The sequence below is a fragment of the Protomyctophum parallelum genome (assembly GCF_964188405.1).
Source record: "Protomyctophum parallelum genome assembly, chromosome: 17".
In the NCBI taxonomy this organism is placed as follows: domain Eukaryota; kingdom Metazoa; phylum Chordata; class Actinopteri; order Myctophiformes; family Myctophidae; genus Protomyctophum; species Protomyctophum parallelum.
Window position 1 is genome coordinate 21,429,657 of NC_139719.1, and position 25,302 is coordinate 21,454,958.

Consider the following 25,302-nt stretch of genomic DNA (forward strand, 5'->3'; position numbering starts at 1 on the left):
TTGGTGAGGCGCGGCAGCAGCAGCGCAGACACAGCTCAGCTCACACACACTCAGGCGAGAGAGGAGCCGAGCGGAGCCACGCTTGACAGCTCTGGGAATAACCTGTTACTTTTGCGCACAAAATCATTTATTTTTTGCCATCAGGGATCCCGCAGCAGCATGTTATTCTATCCATTGACGAGTTGAAAGGGCTCCGCAAGAAAGTCGGCATTGAGAAAGCCAAGTTTGTGTGTGTGTGTGTGTGTGTGTTTTTTTTTTTAGCCCCCAGGAGGGATCATATTTTCTGGGCATTGTTGTTGAGAATAATTCGAGTGCGCCGCGGACGGACGCGCGATGTCTGGATCTTACTGCAAAAGTTTGTACTCGTTCAGCGGCGACCAGCATCAGCAGGGACTGAGCTTCGAAGCCGGAGAAATCATTAAGGTCGTGCAGTCTCTGCCAGGCGGCTGGTGGGAAGGAGAGAAGGATGGGACCAGGGGATGGTTTCCCTCAAGCTATGTTCAGGTTTTGGAGGTAAGGTTAAGGTGTGATATATCCTATAGCCAGCAGGCAGCACATTTTAGTCTGGAAAAATGCTTATTAGTTCTTGGTACGGGGGGATTAACTTAAAAATAATAACAATTCGGAAATAAATGATTAGTTCTGGCATGCACTCGCAGAGAGAAAAAGAAACGTCTGTCTCCAAATTAGATTTGGGAAAGTTTCTGCCGGTGTTATTAAACAGTTTACCCCGTGGGATTAACACCCATCCATCACCCCCCATTCCTCGACTGAGTCGACTGACTGAATGTCTCTGAAGTCTCCAAACTTCCTCATTCCACAAACATTCCAATGGAATTCTTCTCAGGTCCCCTGGCTGTCTGTGTGCGCATGAATGCTCTGGGGCAGGGCAGAGAGAGACTGAGGAGGCAGGCTCCACTCTCAGGACAGGCACAGCATCCCCCCCCTCTCTGTATGTCTGTCTGTCTGTCTCTGTCTCTCCAAAGCTGAACATGCATAAAGAACCAGAATCGACAAAAGTTCTCTATTTTAAAAGCACCATCACAGATTGTGTTTGGAAAATTGGATTGACTTTAAACATTATTTTTGTCTTGGAACACCAGCAATGCATCTATATTGAGTGCCAACGGGGGTGGCATTGGTCAAAAAATGGCAGATCTACAAGCTCACATCGTTTTGCAGCGCTTTGTGAACTTGTAGGTCAGTCTATTTTTGGTGAAGAGATGTGGTGTAGAGAGGGAAAAAGAGGTCCTAACTAAAGGGTTTAAGTGGTTAATGGTCAATTTTTTATTGGATGGGATGTGAGTGACTTGAGTCTTGAGATCAGGAAATGGCTTGTTGTCTGCAAGCAATGAAACCATTATGAGTATCGTGATCATTTGTGCCTCGTATCCAAAGGCGATGGGCGCGATGCCAACACTCCCCGCCACAGTACACAAGCCGCCTTCACTTCTCACCTCATCACTGTCCCAGAGAACAGTGTGATTTGATAAAAAGCGATGATGTAAACTGCTCTGCTGTGATTTGGAACAACAAACAAATGAAATGGAATGGCCAAACACACCAGACCAATCCAGCCCATAGTTCTGGGTTTGTGCTGACATTTTAGAAATGATCTGGTCGTCATGTTGAAATAGACTTACAGCCAAGCCAAGCCCCCCCCCCCCCCCCCCTCCCTCCCTCCCCTGTGGTGTTTTAGACAAATAGGGATGCATATTTAAAGTATATTATATACACCCATGGTTTTCTTTTACAGAAATGACAAAACAAAAGAATAATTGTTGAAAGTGGGAGTGGGGCCTTGTTGCCAGGTTTCTAAAAGTAGCAACAAAATGCACTCATACTGGGTGTAACCCTCAGGTTGGCGTTAAGTGTACTACTTTTCTCCAAAACACAGATCCCAAGTTGGACAACTGCAGCTCGGTCCTGAAGCTACAGTAAATCTGGGCCAGTCATCCTTAATATACAGTATTATAGGAATGCCAGTGGCACTATAAGGAGTCCCTGGGAACCACATGGTTGTGGTGACGTAAGGGTGCATTTATATATAGTGCCTTTTTTTTCCAAAGCGCTTGGGTCTCAACTTTGAGACCCATTTTGCGTCCTACGTCACGAAAATACCTCCATGAATTTGGCCTGCCTGCAGTTCCAGCTCTGGCCAGTAGGGTGGTCAGTTGCTCTGGTCGCCTGGGAGCTCCGCTTTAAAGCGCATATCTCCTCCAGGTCAGTTGGCCTACCCAGGGCTGTGTAAGATGTCGCAGCCATCGGTACAGAGGAAGCCGCGAGGAGAAATGGTGTTTCTATGACATTTGGTTAAACCTTTTGCATTTGTGGGCAGAAGTGAAAGTGCTTTTGGTTATGTTCTCTACATAGACCCTTCCACATGTGATTCACATTTGGTGTTGATTGGATATTGCATTCATGATTTGGGGGCATTTGCAGAACTAGACCGGTTCCCTGGTCTACTTTGGGAGCAATGAAAGTCGGTCAGGGAAATTGTCTGACCTACAGTTCAAGAGTAATAGGCCAAACCGTTAAGCACGCTGGTTTAGTGCCACCATGAGGCCAATTAAAATAAGTCAAGTGTCTTCCTACCTACTGGCATCATGAACAAAAAGTTTGACCTGGTGAAGATAATGACTTAAACAGTTTGTTAAGCCCACGGTTGGGAGGGTTCATGTTTGCAAGAGTTGCACCATCGCTTGAGCTTACCTGTCCTTGACAGTACAAGTTGGATTAGTACGTAGATATGTTAGCAGAGATACATTTCGCTGCAGTGCAGCTTGACTGAAAAGTCAATGTTCAGCTTTAGAACAGGACTGTGCCTTTGTAAAGAAGAGATATTCAGTGTGAGGGGTGCGTTATCAGTTGCACCACAACACAGTTCATCTGGAATGCAGAGAAGCTGCGGCATTTTTTTTCATGTTGCAACGGGGAAAACTCAAAGCTCCGTCCACTTCTCCTTGAGTCAACTGTCATTATGAGCAGAGCGTACTCAGACCGTACCTGGGTGATGGCACCATGGAAATGCCCGGCTGATGGTGTAACAACAGTCACTTCCTTAATTCCTCCTTTCAGTAAACCAGTTAAAAGCCTTACAGGAAATCGCCTTAAATTCCGCTCACCGGTTACACAGTAATTTAGGAATTTGCTGCCATAATCCTGTCGCAATCACACATTCAGGCTAATGTGTGTTGAATTGATGGTCTAGACCAGGGAATGTGTTTCTATAGCTGGCATGGTTTCACAATGCACCTCTTTGATGTAACCCTGAGACACCCCTTCATTGTCACCCTCAGCATTGGGGCTTTTGTTCTCCAAACGGCTCTATTCTTCACAGACTAATGAATCATTCAGCAGAAACCCATCTAAACATTCTCCACAGGCGTTATACTTGATCCTTATCTTTACTAACAGTAAATACACTATCTATAATAAACACGATCAGATGGTTTAAATGCGTTCAAAAGCTGGGAACGGAGCCCCCTCTGTTTTCTCAGTTTGTTTAATTCCTTTGAGGCATAATACTTTATCAACAGCAAATAGTACAGTGGCACGATTTATACAATGGTGCTAAAAGGATATCACAAAAAGCCATACAGGCTTTGTTTTCCATTGTGGTCCTCAAAGTCCTGTAAAGTTCATTCAAAGTGTTGTTGAATTAACCGTATATCAACTCAATTAACATACCCCTCGCAGTGTGTTCCACAGTCAGTGGTCATGGCAACCAGTCCAGAAATTAACCAGCACACCAGTAGTGTGAGTCATGATACTGATTTATGTTTAGTGACCGGGCTGATTTGCACCCACTGCACACCTAATGAGCAGAAGAGAGGGGGAACAAAAGTTTACAGCAGAAGATTAACACAATCGCTGGTGACTTGGATGAGACGAGGCCGGGTGACATCAGCGACGATGACTCACTGATATGTCAACCCAAAGACACTGAATGGGGCGCATTGTTCAGAGAACATGTTGATCCTTTAGTTTAACGGTTAAGCACTTTTAACGTGCAAGTGAATTTGAACAAATTCCAGCACACTCACTCACTGCAGGTGGACTACACAGCGGAATCCTGAGTGTTGCTTAAACCCTCAAAGAGTGCAACAATGGTCCCTGTTATGGGTGGACTTTTACACATTTTCCACTGGAATACTAGCACATTGCTGGATAAAAACGTAACATATTGCCCTCCTTACAGTTTAGCACTGCCACGGGATTGTTCCCACTTTAGATTCAGTTAACGATTACAGCACTTGAGCAAGAGGTGTCTACAGTCACACGAGACAGGACATTAAGGGGAGGATAAAACAATATACATGTGCATTATACATCTCTCTCTCTCCCTCCCGCTCTCTCTCTCTCTCTCGTGCCCACTCCCCAGACACACACTGTTCTGAAATAACTTATGCTACTTTTATAACTCCATCATAGTTGGACACGGACACTAGTATAGGAAGCCCTAGACTCTGCAGTGGTGGGCAGGTACTTGTACCGCTATACCACCCCGAGTGCCCCACATCGGATGCTTTTCATTCATGAAAAGGTTGGAGGATATTACAGGTTCTGACAAGTTAGGAAGACGTTAAACTGACCGTACGGAATGGACAGGTATTTAATAGGCATTTCCTGCAGGGAAAAAAAAATTCCAGTAAATTTCCAGCTTTACGTGAGTGGGGTTTCAAAGCTACTGTCAAGTCAACATGCAGCACTGGTCAGTGTAAGTGTGCTTGATCGATTATCGCAAGTTGTTGTTTCAAGGCTGTGAATGTCTTGACACATTTTCACATTTTATTCTGGTCACGTCAACCGAACAGATCAAAGAAGGCGCACGCCACATCAAACTGTGGCTTTATGTTATTATAGTAATTATACCATTACTTCATTATCCCATTAGTTGTTGTGGAGTCTTATTGTAGTATATCCATCCTTCACTCAGTCATGCTACGGTACAGAGAAAATATTTGATTTTCTATTTGTCTGCTACTTAAATCATTGATCGACACATGCATTTTGATCCCAAGTTGTCTCCAAGTTGTCTCCAAGCCTTTCCGCAGCCAGCATTGTGTTCACATGACTGCAATAACTGGATTCGTATCAAGAGCACGGTGTAGCTGACTAAGATATTAGGATGTCTGGATGTAGAAGAGAGACTATACCCCATAAGATAAATAGTCGTATAATAACAAGTGTAGTAGTTCACTGAACCTGCGCTGTTGCACTTATAGTATAAACAGAGTTATGGCCTTGGACAGTCAGCCGGAGTTCAGTTAGACAACGCTGCCCACAGGATGCACGGGGCATTCCCATAACAAATCAAGGCTCCCCCATAAGCGTTGAAATATTAATGTGGGCAGTTAACGTGTAATAGGAGCTCCGCAGCTGGGTCTATGAGGCAGACATCTGGAGGCGTAGTCCCAAATGACTCCTCGCTGACTAGAGTCATTTGGGCCTGCTTAAGTGTGTGTACATTTTGCCACTTGCATTAGTAAGTTTCTTTCTTCCAGGTTGAGATAAAAGTCTTTCTTTCCAGGCTAAGAATAAAAGTCATTTTTATGTAAGTGTAGATATTAAGTTACGTTACTACTATATTCTGGTCACTGACTGGACCTAATTTCTCCCCAAAAGGATGAATTGCTAGACGACGTTACAACTCTGTTCAGCCAGGGGAACTGTTGTAAGTGATTTGGGAATAAGGGCTGTAAATTAGGCAAAGCAAGGGCTCGCAACTCACTTTGTAAATTATACATAACTGCAATTGCCTCCTCAGTGTTTCTCGTGGTTGTATATGTCAGCTGCGTTTATTATGAGAGAGAATCATCTGTATAGTTGAGTGTGGGGGCTTCGGGTGCTGGTCTGGATGATGATTTAGGCTGTCATAATCCCTGTGTACAGTGTGTAGTGCAATACTGGGGTCAGCCCCATTGGTCCAGCATGTAGCCAGGTGCTTCCCCCGGCATCCTGGAAAACAGCGACCTCCTCCCTGCGCCGATCATGTCATGGCAAAATACATGGATTCACCCCGATGTCATTTGTTATTCCACGGAACATTCAGAGAGCTCTGAAACATTAGATTACAGTAAATTGGCGGTACATATAGTGGTACGTCACTGAGCACTTTTAGCCCTAACCTCTTTAGTGTGTTTTCAAGTTAGAGAATATAATAGAAATATTATGGAGCAGTGAGCGAGTGGCTCTGGAGGTACAGAGGCCGATTGGGAATCGGGAGGCTCCGGCTTCGACCACATGCTCCTGCCTTATTGTCTGTGTCCTTGTGCAAGGCGCTTAACCACTAAAACTGCTCCCGTCTAGCGGGTCGGTGCCTTGCATTATCGCCGCCGCCGTTGTGTGTGTGAAGGAAGGGGTAATGCATTCAATGTAAACCCTAAACCATAATGGAGAAACTCAGAGGAAGGCGCTATATGAATGCACCGTTTACCATTTAGGCCTATACCGTTTATTATCCTCCGCAACTGGCTGACTGCATTGGGTCTCGCTGAGGGTACAAAACAGACGATGAGAAGGAGACACTCTGTCACACTGCAGCTCGGACAATTAAGCCTCTTTTATTAGGCCTAATGATGAATGGAAGGTGCGAGGACAAGGAGTGACCCACGTTTTGATGTATACTACATCATACTACATTCTTCAGAGTCATCCGGTACAAAACAGACTTCAGTGTGCAACACAGATCAATAATAATAATAATAACACATTTGATTTATAGCACACTTTACATTTCCGCAAACCTCAAAGTGCTACATGCAGGGCATTGGCCAACATAAAACATTGGCCATAACAACAGCAATGGCAACTACATGGGACCGTATTAGGGTCGAAGGGTCAATAAAAAAACTGGCTTAAATCAGAAAGAAAAAAAAAAAAACTCAAATCACAAAACATTTGTAAAACATTACATTTGTTACCGTGAAGGAAGGTCACTGTGAGTTTAAAGTATTCTTTGGCAGTGGATTGATGACACGCAGCCATATACATATTATCTGATCATGAGGAGATGACCAAGTCTGTCCTGCCCAGATAGCATCTGTACACTGGAGAGACAGAGAGAGAGAGAGAGAGAGAGAGAGCACGCCACATGCCAGTCAGTGCGTTCATTCAACATTCAACTGTAATTCAATTGTGTGTCACGTCAGGCGTGGTGTTGTGTTCTCGTGTCGTCTGCAAAGCCCGGAGCACGGAGACATCCAGAGGAGGAGGAGGAGCAGGGCTGGAGCAATTCACACAGAGGAGGAGGTGGGCGGGGCTACCGGGCGTGCACAAAACAGGCTTTGTTAGTTACTTGCAGAGGGAGCACTTCAGCGTACACGCCAGAGCAGAACACATGCATGATGCATGCATGCATGCAACCGCACATGCACTCACGCGCAGTCGCGCACGCACAGACACATCTGTCATCATCGTCTGCTCAGGGCCTAAGCAAATGGTGTGTGTCTGTGTCTCCATCCACACTGCGTGCGTGCTTGCGCACCAGCACACGAGCGTGCATGCGCATGCTTGAATGTGCATGTGTGACCCTTCTTGTCTCTGAGTGTCTGTGCATCTGGGAACGAGGCTGTGTCTCAGACTCCCACATCTGCCCAAACCAAAACAATGTCTCCCAAATAAAGATAGGGTCTGGTGTGCAGCCCCCATCTCTCCCTCTCTCTCTCTCTCTCCCTCCCTCTCTCTCTCTCTGCTCTTTCCCCCCTCCCACAGCACATCCAATCTACTCTCCGATTCAGTCCCAGCTCAGTGTTTCCAGCCCAGTGCACAGACCGACTCCCCCTCATCCCCCATAATAGCCTTACGGTAGTAATTAGCTGCCCGACACACGTGTGAGAACTTTCTCGCTGGCTGCGTTTCTCACTCACCCGGAGAGAGGCCCTGCAGCAGACACCAGCCGAGTGATCTCAGAGGGTTGGGAACTCTGGCTGGAGGTCCAGGGAAAGAGCTGTTGGTTATAGTTTGTTGTTTGGTGTCTCCACTGGGTAACGTCGTTGGGAAGAATGACTGAAGAGAGGTTGTTGTTATTATGACCTCATGAGTTCTTGTGGAAGTCTCTTCTCTTTTTCTCTCCCCTGAGCGACCGCCTAACCGCTCCAATGAACAGCTACGTGTGTCCGTATGTATGTATGTATGTTCCCATGTATGTATGCATGTCCGTTTTAGTACTATACGGCAATACCGCTGGGTGACCTGTGCTGAGCAGCCATCACACACACACACACACACACACACACACACACACACACACACACACGTGTGTGTGTGTCCGTAGCACCGAATGTGATGATTTGATTGGCTGAGCACGGAATGTGATAAGAGCGTCCCTTTTCTTTTTACTTCTGTTTCACAGTTATGTTCTGTGATTTCCTGGAATGACATCCAAAAATAGCCATATATACGTTTGTTCGTCTAGCCACGTTTTTCAACCTGACGTACTGTGCCTATATTTTGGGCTTGTTGTTGGGTGAAAAGAATGTAGAAGATTTCGATTTTTTTTAGCCTGAAGCGTCTAAAAAAGGAACATAATGGGCCGTGTGCGCGGGAGAGGGAAGTCAGACATGGCCAGGGAGGGGGATCTTTGTCGCTGCACGCACTCCTCCTGCGGGCTGTCAGGCTCCTGTCAGCAGTGGTGGAACGTCACTAAGAACATTCACTGAAGTGCAATTTTGAGGTGCTTTTACTTTACCGAAGTATTTCCAAATTTCAGTAGTTTTACTTCTACTATGTACATCTCGGAGGCAAAATATTGTACTCTGACTCCACTACAATTATTATGAAAACTTTAGTCACTAATTACTTTGTAGATGTAGATTGTTGTTACAAAACACACAAACCACTTCAGCCCTATATAGTATACGTTGCATCCATTTGAAAATAGCAGATCTACATGTTCACAATGCGTCGCATCTGCGTCCTCCCGCCGGTGGCAGGTGAGCCGCTAGGTTACAGCATGCAGTGGCAAGAAGCTGCAGTGGGAGGAGGAATACATTGGCATATAAGCAACTACATTGGGAGGAAAAGGGCTAAATAAAAAGGTTCCTCTATCCGTCATAATGACAAAATATAAAGGGCATAAGTGGTGAACCCAATGTTGGTGCAGTATAGTTGCGTCGCAGAGCAGCCTGTAGCACAGAAGCTTTAATGTATCTGTTTTTGAGTGGTGCAACCGCTCCCTTATGGAGCTATGTGTGTGGGTGGCTGGCTGGGTGCATCTGAGCACGATAAACAGCATGGTTGTTTTTCACCACCTGTGCGCAACCTAACACACACACACAAATACACACGCACATATTAACTCAATATATGGTAATTCCAGTTGTGCTAGCCAGTACCGTACAGTGACAGTATAGAGTACAGTTGAGGGTAACTGTCATTTCTCTACCGTTTCGGACGTGGGGCGGCTCGCCGGAACCGGGCCGGCACCCTGGCCGTGATCCTGTGGGTCTGGAGTCTGGACCCCCCGGGGACCCCCACATGGAGTTGCACCACTCACTTCACACGGGTGTGATTTTTTTTGGCAATGAATGAGGCTAGCGGTAGAGTAAATTAATTTGTGAAATAAATTTGATTAAAATCTTTAACGCAATTAATCCATGCTTGAATGACCCGCCCCACACATCCCATAATCCCATCGACTCTGCACTATCTATCTTGGTTATTGCCATAAAAGGCTGCACAATGTACATAGGCAGAGCCTCAAATCACAAAGCATGACAAGTTGACAACTTGGTGATAGACAGAAAGACACCATCCTGCCACACTGGATTTGTATTTTGTAACTTAATAAAGAATAAAACATACATACGTATGGTAATGTATATATCCGCCATCTTACCATTCCCACCACAACAATATACAGAAAAACATGGCATAGTTTGGACTTTGGACATAGTTCGAATGGTGATTAATCCGATTAAAAACTGTTATCGTTTGACGGCCCTAAAGTTTACACAGTGTGACTGTAGTCGTAAAGTCGAGGAACGTAGTTTACTAATACGATGGTGCTGACACGCACAGAACGGGAAGGCAGAGGTGTTTTATGAGTGAATAATAGGAAACAGACACTTCCCCGTGTGTCTGTCACTCTTCAACTCTGCTGTCAGCAAAGGGAGGGGAGGAGGGAGGGAGGGATGGTAGAGAAATCAATTCAGACTCCCGAGCACACAGAGGTGTGTGTGTGTGTGTGTGTGTGTGTGTGTACCTTGCAGCTATTTTTGGTAATACCTCCTGACTGTCTGGAAGACGCCCTGCCAAAAGAACTCTGTGTGCATCACTTGTGTTTGTTGTCACATCTCGGCCCGATCATTTCACTCATGAGAGTGAAGAAACGGATCGTTAGGCGTAATTCAGACCTGGCTGTGTTGTTTCTCTTTGAACGCTTAATTTGTGCTCCGTCCGTGTGATGGTGCCAGCAAAACTGGTCTGATTTATAGGCTTCGGGGGGTTAGATTAACATTCTGGATTTTGTTGTGGATTTCGCTCATCTCGCTCGTGGCTGTTTGCAGCTCTGCTCCGATGCGTGCAGCAGCTGCAGTTTGCTCGTGGTTTTGCTTTTTCACGAACCGGCCTTGCCCATATATATATGAGAAAGTAAGCACATGTCATCTCAGGAAGATAGAAACATTTCTTGCTATTTCTCAGGGAATGAAAAACAAAAAGGGAAACAATCATCTATGTATCGGCAGACTTGAAAATGTCATGGTTTACAGCCACACTCACTGAGAATAGCTTGGATTGAAGAGATACTAGAGCATATCTTTGCTGTCCCAAGTTGGTTCAGTAAGACAGTTTGTATGGCTCACGTCCATCCTCCATGTCCATGTTCAAGATTCAGTCCGAGTCTCTCTCTCTCTCTCCGATCTCTGGCCAACTGGAAACTGCACTGCTGGTCTGACAGGTCTCGACCCCCACAGACCCTCCTCTTCCCACGTCCAGATGTTTTTAGAGAGGTCACTAAAGGACAGATTCAGTCACACGGAACACATGCTGTGTGCAACAGCAGTGTATGCAAACACACTTGAGTGCTAATATAACACATATTACACACACACACACGTGCACGTGCGCACCCTGAGCACACACCCAGTCACCAGTCAGGGGATACTGACTCACTTGGACAGCGCTTCGCTTTTAGAATAGGGCTTTTCCATTGAGCCGCTGTGTTGAAACTTTGGACCACTGACGTTGCACATTTCTCCACCTTACCCCAGACAGACGATGCGTGGGTTTGACCACCTTTGCCTAAAAACCCTCTCTGACGCATAGTGTCGCTTGCGTTCAGTGAGTCACCTATCCATCACAATGTTTCTATTGTGTGGTGTAGTGTCCCACGTCTGCAACTCTCGGGAAACTTTAAGAATAGACTTGGCCAAAGATAAATAAATGAACATGAACCACTTATACACCCTTTATACTTCATTGAGTAGGTTCCCCCACTGGTCTATACTTACTTACTGTCTTCCGAAGATGGCTGACCTACTGTGACGGCGCGTTGTGAACTTGTAGACTGCTCTGCTTTTTTGTCTCCACCAGGCCGAAGGTGGAGAGAGTATGTTTTTCACTCCGTCCTTCCGTCCGTGTGTCTGTCCGTCCTTCCGTCCGTGTGTCCGTCCGTCCGTCTGTGGAAAGCTAATCTCCGGCACCGTTAACCCGTTCGATGTCAACAATGAACCTCTGCCCCCACATTTCCAGAACGGCCTGTTATAGCACCACCAGGAGGCAGACTTTTGAAAAACACTTTTTTTTATATTACTACTCCAGATTCTGTCCAAAAATCCCGCAAATCGTTACACACCATCTCTATAGTCACGTGTTCAAAATGGATCTGTCCGATATTTCATATTCCATCCTAATTGGCTAACATTGGCTTTCAAAGTTTGCAGGATTGGCCCTTTTGAAACAAAAATCCTCAAATCATGAACGCAGCGTGAATGTTTTACGTGAAATCTTTCACAGACTTTCCTACTAGTTTTAATATATTTTCGGGGCTTTTGTGCCTCTATTGATAGAGATAGCAGACTGACAGGAAATGCGGAGAGAGAGAGAGCGAGATGGGGAGTGACATACAGCAAAGGTCGTCGGGATCGGGAGTCGAACCCGCAGCACACTGTCAGGTGGAATTAGCACCCTGTGTGTGAACTGTGCTTTCCTCTGCTTAAACACACTTCCTGCAGTGCTTACAAATATTTTTCAATCAATCAAAGGTGCCCAGACCCAGACAGCTAACACCAGCTGTCCGGAGCCTGATCAGCGATTCTTTACTGAATTTGTACTGTTATTCTGCGTGCCTAATATGCTAATGTCTGCTATTTCATGGTCCCGGGACAATACTAAGATGCACAATAGCTGTTTATTTAGATGGATTTTTTCTAGAATTCACCACTTTCAGCATGTTTTGTCTGACACCCAAATAAACTGTGTGTGTGTTTATGTATGGATGTTGTTTCCTCGCCTAACCCTTTCCCACAGCCAATCTTTTTTCAAAATGAGCACAGATGCCTCCCGGTGCAACTTACTGATGTGGCCTCTCTAACCCACACTGTCCAATTAACATTCAGCAGGAAGACTCTGTTTTGACTAGATCAGGCCTGCATGTTGTAGACTGAGTATTCATTGGATACCGTCGCAAACCACATTTTCACAAATATTCAGATTATAATAACAGTGTCTGGCTAATTACTGAAAGTTGAAGCGATGCAGAAACTTTTCCCAGTGCCCTTATCCTAGTCCGTTAAAAGTGCAGGTGAACGGGGTAACAACCATGTTTACAACATCCTTTACACTCCCACTGACCTCTCAGAGCCAGGGCTGACTATTTATTTATGGCCATTTTCCAAAGGAATTTAACAAATTACCCCTGGTTTTCCAGGCAGAGAGCCAGTGTCACTGAAATGAAAAGACCATGGGGCATTTTCTTGTGTGCCTTATTAAAAGATGCGGCGTGTTCTTTTTGTTGGGTCGGTCGGGTGTGTGGGTGACGTTACGTATGTAATTCGCAGGGAGTGTACAATACCAGTCATACCACAGAATGTTCAGAATGTGTCTGGAATTCATGTTTTGTCACTGTGCTAGTTCCTCGTACTTTCACGTTGATATTGCAGTGTCAACTTGAAGCTGCAGCATACTCATGTATTGCTATCGGGGAAGAGAACATGTTTGTCTCAGACGTGTATTCGTAAATATCCCTCAGACACTGCACTCCCCTCCAAAGACCCATCCAGTAACACATACAAGAATCCCTTGATGTTATCTGCGATGATGATGATGATGATGAAATATATTTAATTAAACCTTCAGCGCTGGTGCGATCATTCCAGAAAACAGACATTCGTGTGTCTGCACAGTACACACAGCTCGCAGGCGGCTGTCCCGTCTTTCCTCCCGGAATCTTCCCCAGTGAGGGGTGGGAGGGTGGAGCGGGTGGGTGCGCACACAGAAGTCAAGGCAGATGGCTGTGTAATACCAGCTGAAGCACTGCTACAACGGACGGGGTGCTTATGAGAATTGAGAAACAACAAAAATAAAATAACGTTGGTAAAAACAGAAGCGCAACACAGGGATAAAGGAAACATTCAATGTCCAGTTTGCTTTGGAGTTTTGCTTTGATCTGACACACATGTCTCTTGCCCCCCCCAGCCCCTCCCATGCACCCATCACTGGGGGAAAATTCCGGGAGGAAAAACCGGGCAAGCCTCACAGACAAGACACTGGAAGCCGCCTCGAGTGTTGTGGTTGCCTCTCTCACTCATCGTATAGCCATGGATGAGTCTTCGTCTGTTCTCTGCCAGGGGCTCTTTGGCATGCTGTGAATGTGGAGCCAAAGGCTGTCTGGGGTTTATAAGGTTAACCATCTGGAATGGTGCATTATTTAACGTTGCATATGCCGAGACAAGCTGGCTCTCAGATTTGTCACAGTGTCCCGCACCGCGAAGGTGTTCCCATTCAATCACTCGCAGCTGATTCTCTGTGTGAGCGACTTGTCATATCCACCGCTAACTCTCTTTCAAGACGGGGAGTTTTATACTTTTGTCCCTGCCGACACTAGCTGAGAACTCTCTCTGAAAGTCTGAACACTGAGTCATAGTTTCATTTTGAGACTTTAAAGCTTGCATATTGACAAACCGCAGTCGTTCGAGGAGAGATTTGCACGGCAGGTTCACCGACAGCTTGTGGTTGTTGTGGGTCTTTTATTTATTCATTTATTATTGCAGCGCTGGAAATCATGTATCATGTGGACTGCCAAAGATATGCTATGGCCAAGAGCCTCGCAGACTGTGCCCCCCTGACTGTACCAGGCCTATACTCCCATCTGTCTTATCCTGAGCTCAGTGAAACACAATACACCGGTGTCACTTCACTGATAAAGCGTAATATGTGGTCAAACAAAGCGCTTGTGTTTCATGTTCCCAGATCAGATATGGGGGGTTTAATTGTGTACGAAACAAACCAACAGGAAACTAGCATTTTACACTGAAGGTTTTCAGTGCGCTGAAAAAGTCCTGCGAGTTAATTGAACTAGTGTAAAGACTAGGGTCGGGTCCCGGAACCGGTTCCTTTTCAGACACGGTTCCGAGATTGAAGAACCGGAATCGGTTCCATCATATTTGGAATTGTTTCTGGAACTGTTTTTTTTTATCACACTGTCAGAGCTGGTATGTGGACTTGACATCTGCTATACAATTACTACACCAGTGGTTCTCAAACTTTTTAATTTCACTCTGAGAGTGTACAAATGGAACCAAATGGACCCATAAGGTTCCATTTATTTCCATTTGTACCCGTCGGACCCTTAAGAGGGAATCGTTAAGCAACCAGAATTCTTAAAATCCTAAAGGGTTCCAAAACCTAGTAAAGAGGAAAGACTGACCCATATTAAGGACAAACAGCAGTGCAGCGATTGCAAAGGGGTGTTGAACATTTGAAGGATGCCTTGCCTCTGAACTTGTTGAATAGAGTACACTGCAGAATCCGCAAGTGGAACCAAATGGACCCGTATTGGTCCATGTGGTTCCATTTAATAACACTCTTCTGAGACAAATGAACGCTAAGGATTTAACTCTGTAATCACAGAGTAACTGCATACTATACTACGTATATTAAGTTAGGCTTGTCTTTTTCAACTTGCACTGGCTGTTCCTCAGCACACATTTGTCACTGTATTTCGGAAAATATTTACAGCCGACAGACGCTGAGAATACATTTCAGTGCTGAGATAACACAGAGAGAAATATACTGGAACTATTTGAGGATTTCTTCTCTTTTTTTCTTCTTCTCTTCTCTTTTTCTGAGGGGCGGAAGGAGGACAAATATAACAGTGACCACTGAGACCATCAAAGGGGAAACATCACAGTAATGTTGTAGGCGACTGTGTATAATTACATCATGCAAGTCGTAAGTCACCGGGGGTTGACGTTGCTTCATGCAAGCAAGGGGCCGGCGAGCAGCCTTGCTTTGCCTCTCTCTTGTTCCTGCTCTGCAGTGATTTCTAATGACTTCATTGTGTGAGGTAAGGGAACAAGTGGCTCCTACCTCGAGGGGCACTTTGTAGCCAGAATCAATACGGCGAACACAGATAATAGTGTTTGTCTGCCACTGACAACTCGGTCGGTGCATCATGGCCCTGACGATATCTAATGTTGAAACGCAAAAGTGGGCAGACGCGTTTAACCTATTTTGGGCGGGAGCCGGGAACCCCTTTTGGTGTTTTTAAGCAATATGTTATATTTAGCTGTTGAAAAATAGCAGATCTACAAGCTCGTCGCAATGTTTTAACGGTTAAAACATTGCGACAAAAGGTTTATGCCCCGACTACGACGATTTAGTAGTGGGGAACACTATTAAGGTGACTATACTAAGTGCTAATGTTGGCCATTAATAAAACAATAGTGGTCAAATAAACACATTAATTAAATGGGTTAAACCCATTTAACCCATTCAGTACGGGAACCCCTTTTGGTGTTCCAAGCATTGTTATACTTTAGCTATTGAAAAATGGCAGATCTACAAGCTCGTAGCACTGCACTCGGTGCCGCGATACGAGCTTGTAGATCTGATATTTTTGAAAAAAACTATTTAAACTCAAATCTTTGCTTCCGGGGGGGGTCACTCACTGGAACAACATACTTTCAGATGGGGGTCAGTGGCAATTACATATAATATTTGGGGTCCTTTACATGAAATATTGAGCACCACTGATATAGAAAAAATGTTCAGGAGACATATTCTTTTTATTTCGACATCAGGTCTAAATAGGTTAACTTCTTGTTTGTTTTTCCTGCAAATTAATGCCTTTGATTCATACAACTAAAACATCACGCAAAAGTATCCAAAATAGCAATCCTGCAAGCTCGTTCTGAGCTTGTAGATCTGCTACTTTTGCTATTCTTTCCTGAAAGTGGGGTTTCCCACCCCGACTGCAAATTCTGCAATATATGCCTTATTATCGTCCTTCTGAGTTACACAGGTCTGGCCACCCATTCTGACCTGAGATCAGATTAAAAAAATGTCTTCCACATCCTGACAGTTTTCTGAAAAAGCTATGTTTCTATGTCAGTCGTTCTTTGATTTTTCAAAAATAGCAGAACTACAAGCTCATAGCGCGCCACTCGGTGGCGCGCTATGAGCTTGTAGATCTGCTATTTTTCAATAGCTAAAGCATAACAATGCTAACACCAAAACGGGTTCCCGCCCAACATGGGTTAAACCCTGTGGGACCCTCGATAACAAAACTAATCGATGTGGTATTTAATTCATCTGGGTTTCCCAACAATTAAGCCCCGCCTCCGTATAGCATCACCATGCGTTCCAATGGCCTCTTGGCTTTACGTTTAGCTACAGTATGTTGTTTTCATGCTAATGCATAGCAGCTGTGCAGAGACCGCGTGCCTCCTGTGTTTTTAGTCAGCAGTGCACTGTGTGTGTGTGTGTGTGTGTGTGTGTGTGTGTGTGTGTGTGTGTGTGTGTGTGTGTGTGTGTGTGTGTGTGTGTGTGTGTGTGTGTGTGTGTGTGTGTGTGTGTGTGTGTGTGTGTGTGTGTGTGTGTGTGCATATGGCCACATATACTCACTTTGTAGAGCTGGGTCCCTGTCCAACAACACACAGAACCACGGCAGTTTGTTCTCTGTGTTCCTCGCTGTGCGACTTTGGGCCCGCTGCGCTACATATTATATGATGTCACCGGCCCGCTGGTTGCGAAATATTTCAGGAAATGAGAACCTCATTGCACTCAAGCTGAGTCTTGTGTGCTTCTCCGTTAGCGTGTGTGCTGCCTCGCCTGTGTTTTGTGTGTGTGTGTGCATAGTTATATTTCCAGTAATTAGAACTCTCTTATGACCTCGAATAAATGGAAAATATAATAACAAAGCAGCAGTTTGACTTGGGGCAAAACCTATCTTTAATGTAACCTCCCGAGTTGCGTTTGTGGTGGTTGTGGCTCTATACTGGTGTGTTTATTTGTTGCTTTTTGTGTTGTTGTTGTTGTTTCCACAGAGGACGGCGTCGCTGAGCCACCTGCCCGAGGAGGACCTCAGGGATCCACTGCCACCACACTGGAGATGCTACATGTCTCCACAAGGGCGGCGCTACTATGTCAACACGGCGAGCAATGGTAATCGTGAGTACATGCGCATACAATTACAATAGTGTCTAATTGTCTGAGTTGGATGTGCTGTTCTGTTTAACCCATTTTGACCTGGGAATGATTCTACAAATGTCTTCTGAATCCTGACAGTTTTCTGAAAAACCCTACAAACATTTTCATGTCAAGGACCATAAAGATTATATATAATAGGCCGCCGACCCCCATCTGAAAATATGTTGTTCCATGGGACCCCCCCCCCCCCCCCCCCCAAAAGCAAAGATTTGAGTTAAAAACGCACTTGAAAACACATTTTTACAAGTTTAAAAAAATAGCAGACCTACAAGCTCCTGCTATTTTTCAATGGCTAAAGTATAACAATGCTTAAAACACCAAAAGGGGTCCCCGCCCAAAATGGGTCAATTCAAGTTTAATTTATTATGAACATGATGTGTCGCATTTTGCTCTGGATTTCACTTTGGTTCTGCTGGCAGCGTCGGAGCGCGTACTAACTTCCAGAGTGTCGGTACCAGAAGGCGACAACTGGTAGCTCCTCGACTCCAGGCCTTGTTTCTGCCAACACCCCCAACACAATTAGTATTCTGTTTCTCCCCGTAGCATGCTAATGTTCGCACTGAGAAACAATGACACAAAACACATAAACACACAAACAAAGGCCCAACGTGCGCACACACATGCACGTACGCGCACGAACGCACACGAACGCACACAAACACACTCATGCATATAGGCTGCTATACACTGTCTGGTCTAGAGAGAGACAGCTCAATTGGTCTTCTCCCACTGGCGGCAGTCTTTATGCTATCCCCAAGTGAACTCACAGTAACTTAGCTTGAATGATGACACTAATATCTCGTCGTGGCATTGTGGCAGTTTCCTCACGAGTGCCTTAGTTTCACTTCAGTGTGTAATAAAGGTTATCGGAAGTTTCTCCCGGTGCAGCTGCTTGCACTCACTCACCAATCAAACACACACACACACACACACACACACACACACACACATACACAAACTGGGGGGGGAGAGTCAGAATCACATGCAGGACAGTGTTGTTTTCGTCGACTAAAACTACGACAAAAATGTTCGCCGACAACCTTTTTTCACTGATGAAATCTAAATGGAAACTAAATTAAAACTGACCTATGATGACTAAAACTAAGACTAAATATACTGACAATTTCGTCAACAAATAAAAGCTAGACTAAAATGTTAGGAAGGGACTAGTGGACAAGCGATCCAGTATAAGTCATTTTACACTTGGTTGCATGCTGAAAATAGCTGATCTACAAGCTCACAACGCGTCGGCATCAAGGCCCGCCAAAATATAATTAGTCGACTAAATCAACTGTAGATTTAGTCGACTAAAATCTTACGATATTTAGTCGACTAAAACTAGACTAAACACTAAAACATTCCAGGTGACTAAAATGTGACTGAAAACTAAATGAAAACTATCCAGGAGACTACGACTAAAACTAAAAAAACTAAATCTGCTGCCAAAAACAACACTGGCGCAGGAGGTATATTTAAACTGTGATCGTTACATTATTGATTTGATGAGCGGAAGCAACAACCGCTCTTACTGTAGCAGACATGGTTATGTCTGCTACAGTAAGAGCGGATCTCATCTGATCTGTCTCATCAAAGCCCCCTAGCTGCAGCCTGCCTCCGATCATGGTCACAGTGCTGTGGTATGGTATGGAAGCTGAGCCCGGGGAGAGAGAGAGAGGAGGCTATTCTAAAATAAGCCCATGGACTCCACCCTGCAGGCCCACCAGAGACCAGAGAGAGAACTCCATCCCTCTCCTCTCCTCCTCCTCCTCATGGGATTTGGACTAATGGGGGATGAACCAAAAACATGCTTCTGTGGGACGAGCGTGAGCGGACTTGGCAGCGCCCGATTTGTTTTAAACCACTTAAAACCCTATATACTTAAAGCTGACCACCGGGGTCCCCCAGGGCTCTTTGCTAAGTCCTCTGGTATTTCAATTTTACGCCCGAAAATAGCAGATCTATACGCGCTCACAATGTGCCCCCCCCCCCCCCGGAATAGAGGGTATGTGCGTGACATCATCATCAAACCCGGAAGTTATGCAGGAATGCCTACTGAGTGGCAAAAAAAACTACTTTCTGGCCTCGACAACCCATGTATCCTGACAGAAAAGTCCTATCCGATTGCATTATTAAACGACGTCAAACAACGTTAAACTCACTTTGCATGTTGCTTTGCCACTCGATGTGCCATTCACTTTAAGCATGTGCATATGCCCTCTATTGGGATGCTACGGTATAGGGCTCACGTGGTTCATGTATTTTACATTTTTATTTGACATTACGCTCTCTCAGCATTCTCTTTATATTTCCCCCGTTTGGCCCATTTCCCATGCAGCAGTGGGCTCTCCGGATCTGTTTTGTCTGTCTGTGGTGTGTGTGATAGGAACGGCGGGGCTTATCTGGCAATAGATAATCAGCTATAATATTCCAGAGGGGTACAGCCGCTGATGTGACGAGGAGATGACGTGGTGTGTGTTCTGTGTTTGACACCGGTGTTGTTTTTGGCAGCACATTTCTATTTTAGTTTTAGTCATAGTCTCTGATGTTTTAATTTAGTCACCTGGGATGTTTTAGTGTTTAGTCTAGTTTTAGTCGACTAAATATCATGAGACTTTAGTCGGCTAAATCTACAGTTGATTTAGTCGGGCCTTGATGCCGTCGTAATGACTTTACACTTTACAAGCGTGACGCGTTGTGAGCTTGTAAATCTGCTATTTTCAGCATGCAACCAAGTGTAAAATTACTTATACTGGATCTCTTGTCCACTATTATTATAGTTGACAAAATCGACAGTATATTTAGTCTTAGTTTTAGTCATCATAGCTTAGTTTTCATTTAGTTTCCATTTGGTTTTTGTCAGTGGAAAAAGGTAGTCGTTAGTTTTAGTCGACGAAAACAACACTGTTTGGCACTTCTTGTGGTTCTCTGGCACAGCCTTTTGTTTTGCTATTTTCTTTTCGTCTTTCAATATGGCTTTTGGAGGACATCGATTAATGTTTCACGGCTGTTTCACACGAAAGCACAACATCTCCAGCAACATCCATCTCTCAGCATTAAACGAAAACAACTTCTATTTCTAGTTTTTGTTCCGATTTATTTTCCTTCTGCTGTTTTTGCGTTCGTAAAAATAGCAAAGGGAAAGGAGCCAAAAACCCAATGACTTCACTCCCTTATATGTAAGAGAATCATGCATTGTTGCCAAGAGGGGTATTGCAAAAAAAGCTACCCTCATAAAGACAGAGAAAATCACACAAGAATAGTATTTTCGAGAGCCTTTGCTGCGTAATGAGAAATTGGCGCGACGGAGAATGCTCCGCGGCGCGCATGCTGCACAGTTATTGCCATATTGGCCCCCAGCTGTCTCCAATTCGCCACTAACCCATTTTAGGCGGGAACCTCTTTTGTATTATAATTTAGCTATTGAAAAAAAAAGCAGATCTACAAGTTCATAGCGTGCCACTCGGTGGAGCGCTATGAGCTTGTAGGTCTGCTATTTTTGAAAAATCGTGAAAAATATTTGTTTCAGAAAACTGGAGGATTTAGAAGACATGTTTTTAATTCATCAGGCCTAAATGGGCTAAAGCAACTGTAACTGCGTTTTCCAAACGACCCCATCTGATAACATTCTAATGAAACAATCGTTATTTATAGCATCTCTCTCTCTCTATTTTAGCCAGACCGCCCTTTTCTTGCATGTAGAAGTTCAACCAGATTTGATTCCTGTCGGTCAGAAAGCCCTGTTTCTTCATATTTAAAATTGTGTTTTGAATATTGTTATTATGAATGAATGCCCTACTTTGTCATATGCTATAGTGTCACAGAAAAGTTGCAAAAATTGCTGATCTAGCTTGTGGATCGGCTATTGTTGCAATTTTGTAATTTTTGGGGGAAGTGAAAGTGGTAAAGTGAAGTGTATCAGTAGGTTTTATGAATATTGAACCATAGTCAACATGCTTCTTTTGTTTAAAGTGGAAAATGTGGTATATAGTTTTTTTTATTGTCCTAAAATATTGTCTATAATAGTATACATACATACATTCATGAATCCACTTGCTGACCGGCTGTTGGTATTGAGCAATCCTGTTTTATAGGGGGATATATGTGACCATACCATTAACAACCTATATAGGCAAGATTTTCTAAATGTCATTATGCTTTATGTAGCATGTGACATGTCAAACTATAGGGTGTTTAGCCACTTGCCCAAATGTGCCCATAATGTGCTGACCTCAACACATTTGTGATGACGGCTATGGCCATTTTTAGCCCAAGGAGTGTTTTGTTGTGCAAAACTAAATCATGAAAACCCCCTAGTTTCACATGGCTACTTAAAGCAGCCAGTCAGCCGGTCTTTTTTTTGTGACCAAATAACTTAATCCATTTTGGAACACAGGTTAATTTGTCCATTTCCAGAAAAGTAACAGTGTCGGTCGGACATACAAGGTTTCCACCCGACAGCGACGAGCGTGTTCCTGTGTGTGTTCCCCCCCCCCCGTGCCTGACAGGTCACATGTTTAATGTTTCTGTGTCGCCATGGTAACAGAGGACAGAGCTTGTATGCGTGGGTGATCTCGTTTTCCTGGGTGTTTCTTTTTTGTCTCTGTTGCATTGCTGTGTGCACAGCCCAGCGCTGCATGCGCCCCCACACCGCGCTCGGCTTTTGCACCCGCGGTTTGGTTTCACGAGGATTCTCAGTGGTCACCGTTTGCCTGTCCAGTGGTCTGGCTTCATAAACAATCCAAACCAAATACTTTCAGAATACACATCCGTCCCACTCCCCAGTGGTGGGGAAAAAACTATGTACTTGAGTGTTTTACTTAAAAGTCTGGAATTCAGAATGTACTTGAGTAAAAGTACAAAAGTATTGGCATCAAAATGTACTTAAAGTACCAAAAGTAAATGTACTCATTATGCAGCAGGTCTCATTTCAAGTCTTCAAAATGTATAAAAATCTTTTGAAAATAGCAGATCTACAGGCTCACAATGTGTCGCATCGCGGCGCATTGTGAGCTATTTTATAGCCAATCTACAATTGCCGAAATGTATCTAGGGCTGAAGTGGTTAATGTAGGCTATGTTTTGTAATAATAATCAAAATCTACAAAGTAACTAGTAACTAAAGTTTTAAAATTATTGTAGTGGAGTAAAAGTACAATATTTGCCTCTGAAATGTAGTGGAGTAGAAGTAAAAGTATTGAACATTGGAAATACTCCAGTAAAGTGAAAATTGTACTTGAGTACATGTAGTTAGTTACTTTACACCACTGTCCAAACCCCGGTGCACATAGCTGTAGCTGCCACAAACAGGCGGTCTGCGAACGTTGCCAGGTATTTATAAATGGCTTCTAAATTGCACCCAGCTATAAATGCTTGTTTTATAGATGCGCAGAAATGGCTCGTAACTGGAATGTCTAATGTAAACACGACGTCATTGAAAGTGTATGCTACACGCGAAATACTTCAGCAATGTTTAGATGTGAGGCCTATCATCTGTGTTCCTTGTTTGGTCTGATGTTGTGAAATGGGGGCCCGCAGGAAGGAACGCTATGTAGCGCGTAGCCGTGTGGCCAGAAGACATGATATATGGCATATATACTACATGTGAATGGACTCTCTGTGCTTTAATCCATTTAGGCCTGTCTTCTAAATCATGCCACTTTTCTGAAAAACCTCGTGTTTCTCAATATTTCACGTCAAGGACCCCAAACATTATGTAATATGCCGCCGACCCCCCCCCCCTCCCCCCAGAAGCAAAGATTTTAGTTAAAAACGTTCTCTCTGAAAGATTTGAGGCACATTTTAACTATTTTTGCCGCACTACGAGCTTAGTATATCTGCTATTTTTCAATAGCTAAAGTATTACTCAACGCTTAAAACACCAAAAGGGGTTCCCTTAATTGATGAAACCAGGAACAGAAGGCAAGTAATGCAACAGGGGAGATGAGTGTCATATGGTTATGAATTAAATATGGCATGTCAAAGCTAACTAGGCCATTAGTCCTTTTTCTCCCCCAACTGTTCAGATAAACTGTGATATCTCTACATGCTGTAACGTGGCGACGGCAACAATGGAATTAAGGCCGCGTTGACACGCTGGCTTAAAATAGCGCCAGTGAGTCTCCTCAAGACTTCTCATTATTGTCATTTGAACACTTAGCAGGCCTATAGTGCATGCATCTGTTCAGAGACAGATGGATCAAATGAGGTATAACAAGGATTTAGCTACTGTATGTATGGATATACAGGCACATATTCTGCACTGGCCTGTTTCAACTCTGATAGTGTTAGGCTACACAATGAATTGAAACTAAGTAATTGAAAATCGTGAAAACAAAACAAATCTCTGCTGGGCTCTAATCAATGCCTCAGCTGCTACACAGTATATAATTGATATAGTATAGGCCTCAGGTGGTGGTGGGAAGTAACTAAGTATGTTTAAGTACGGTACTTAAGTACAGTTTTGAGGTATTATACTTTACTGAGTATTTCCAATATCCAATACTTTTACTTCTACTCTACTACAACTCAGAGGCATATATTACAATTATTTGTAATCTTTAGTTACTATAGTTACTTTGTAGATTTTGATTATTGTTATTACAAAACGTACATTAACCACTTTGCTTGTAGATCTGCTATTTTCAAAAGTTTTTTTTTTATTCTGCATAACGAGTACTTTTACTTTTGGGTACTTTAAGTACACTTTGATGCCGATACTTTGAAGTCAGTTCAGACTGTTACTTGTAACAAAGCATTTATATATTGCAGTATTGATACTTTTACTCAAGTAAAGAATGTGAGTACTTTGTCCACCACTGGCGTTAAGACTATAATATGTCTCTTGCGTGACAATTATTCCCATGTGTTGCTGTTTATACAGTGTAACGTGTCGCTAACGAGCCACATCTGAGGCTTGGCAGGGCTTGGCAGGTGTTCTGGCCCAGCTCTCACCTGTTTAAACTCATTTGAAAATGATCACTTGCATTCTGCATTTCAAGAGACAGTTGCCTAGTAACCCAACCTTGTTTCATTCTAGTCTCGCAACACTTTATAATAAATGTACAGGCTTTCTCACCCCATCCTCACATTTTTGCTAATGACGACTGGCGTATTTTTGTCTTGCGCATAAGAGAAATTATGTCTTATTCAAAACACATTTCAAAACCGTGTTCAATTTAGAGTCGGCGATGTGTGTTTAATTGACTTCTTGTGATAATGCTATGCGGATGTCTCTCGCCTTTACAATCCCGCTTCCTCACGGGCGCCTATTGAACCCATCTGAATGTGTATTAAATAAAAACACAAAACCGGATTTGTAAACATCACTTTGACAAGTAAGCCTGCGCCGGAGATGCGAGCTAAGTAGATTTTGATTTTGACCATATTCTTCTGCATTAATATATCCCACTCCTCTCACGGTATTGATTGCTTCACGACAAGCTAACGGAGACAAATCGAGGCATTTAGGGCCAATGAAGGAACAGGTTCTGCCGGTGTCCTCCATCAAATGTGAAGGCTATACAGTCTCTCTCCCTGTCGGCGCCCTCTCTGCCATCATGCGTGTCATTTGAGCTGATGGGCTTTGGCTCTGTTGTCTCCACTGCTATAAGTACCATCGAACACATAGCACAGCCCGGGCCGAATTGGG

At 44.0% G+C, this 25,302-nt stretch overlaps 1 protein-coding gene across 1 annotated transcript in view; it reads left to right on the top strand.

Annotated features, from left to right (window-relative positions):
* Positions 1-18: 18 nt before the first annotated feature.
* Positions 19-25,302, top strand: part of gas7b (growth arrest-specific 7b) — a 59,517-nt gene continuing 34,233 nt past the window's right edge. The window contains 2 exon segments of the mRNA XM_083786689.1: positions 19-513; positions 17,493-17,610. Of these exon segments, the coding sequence (XP_083642815.1) occupies positions 334-513; positions 17,493-17,610 (298 nt within the window). The 5' untranslated portion in view covers positions 19-333.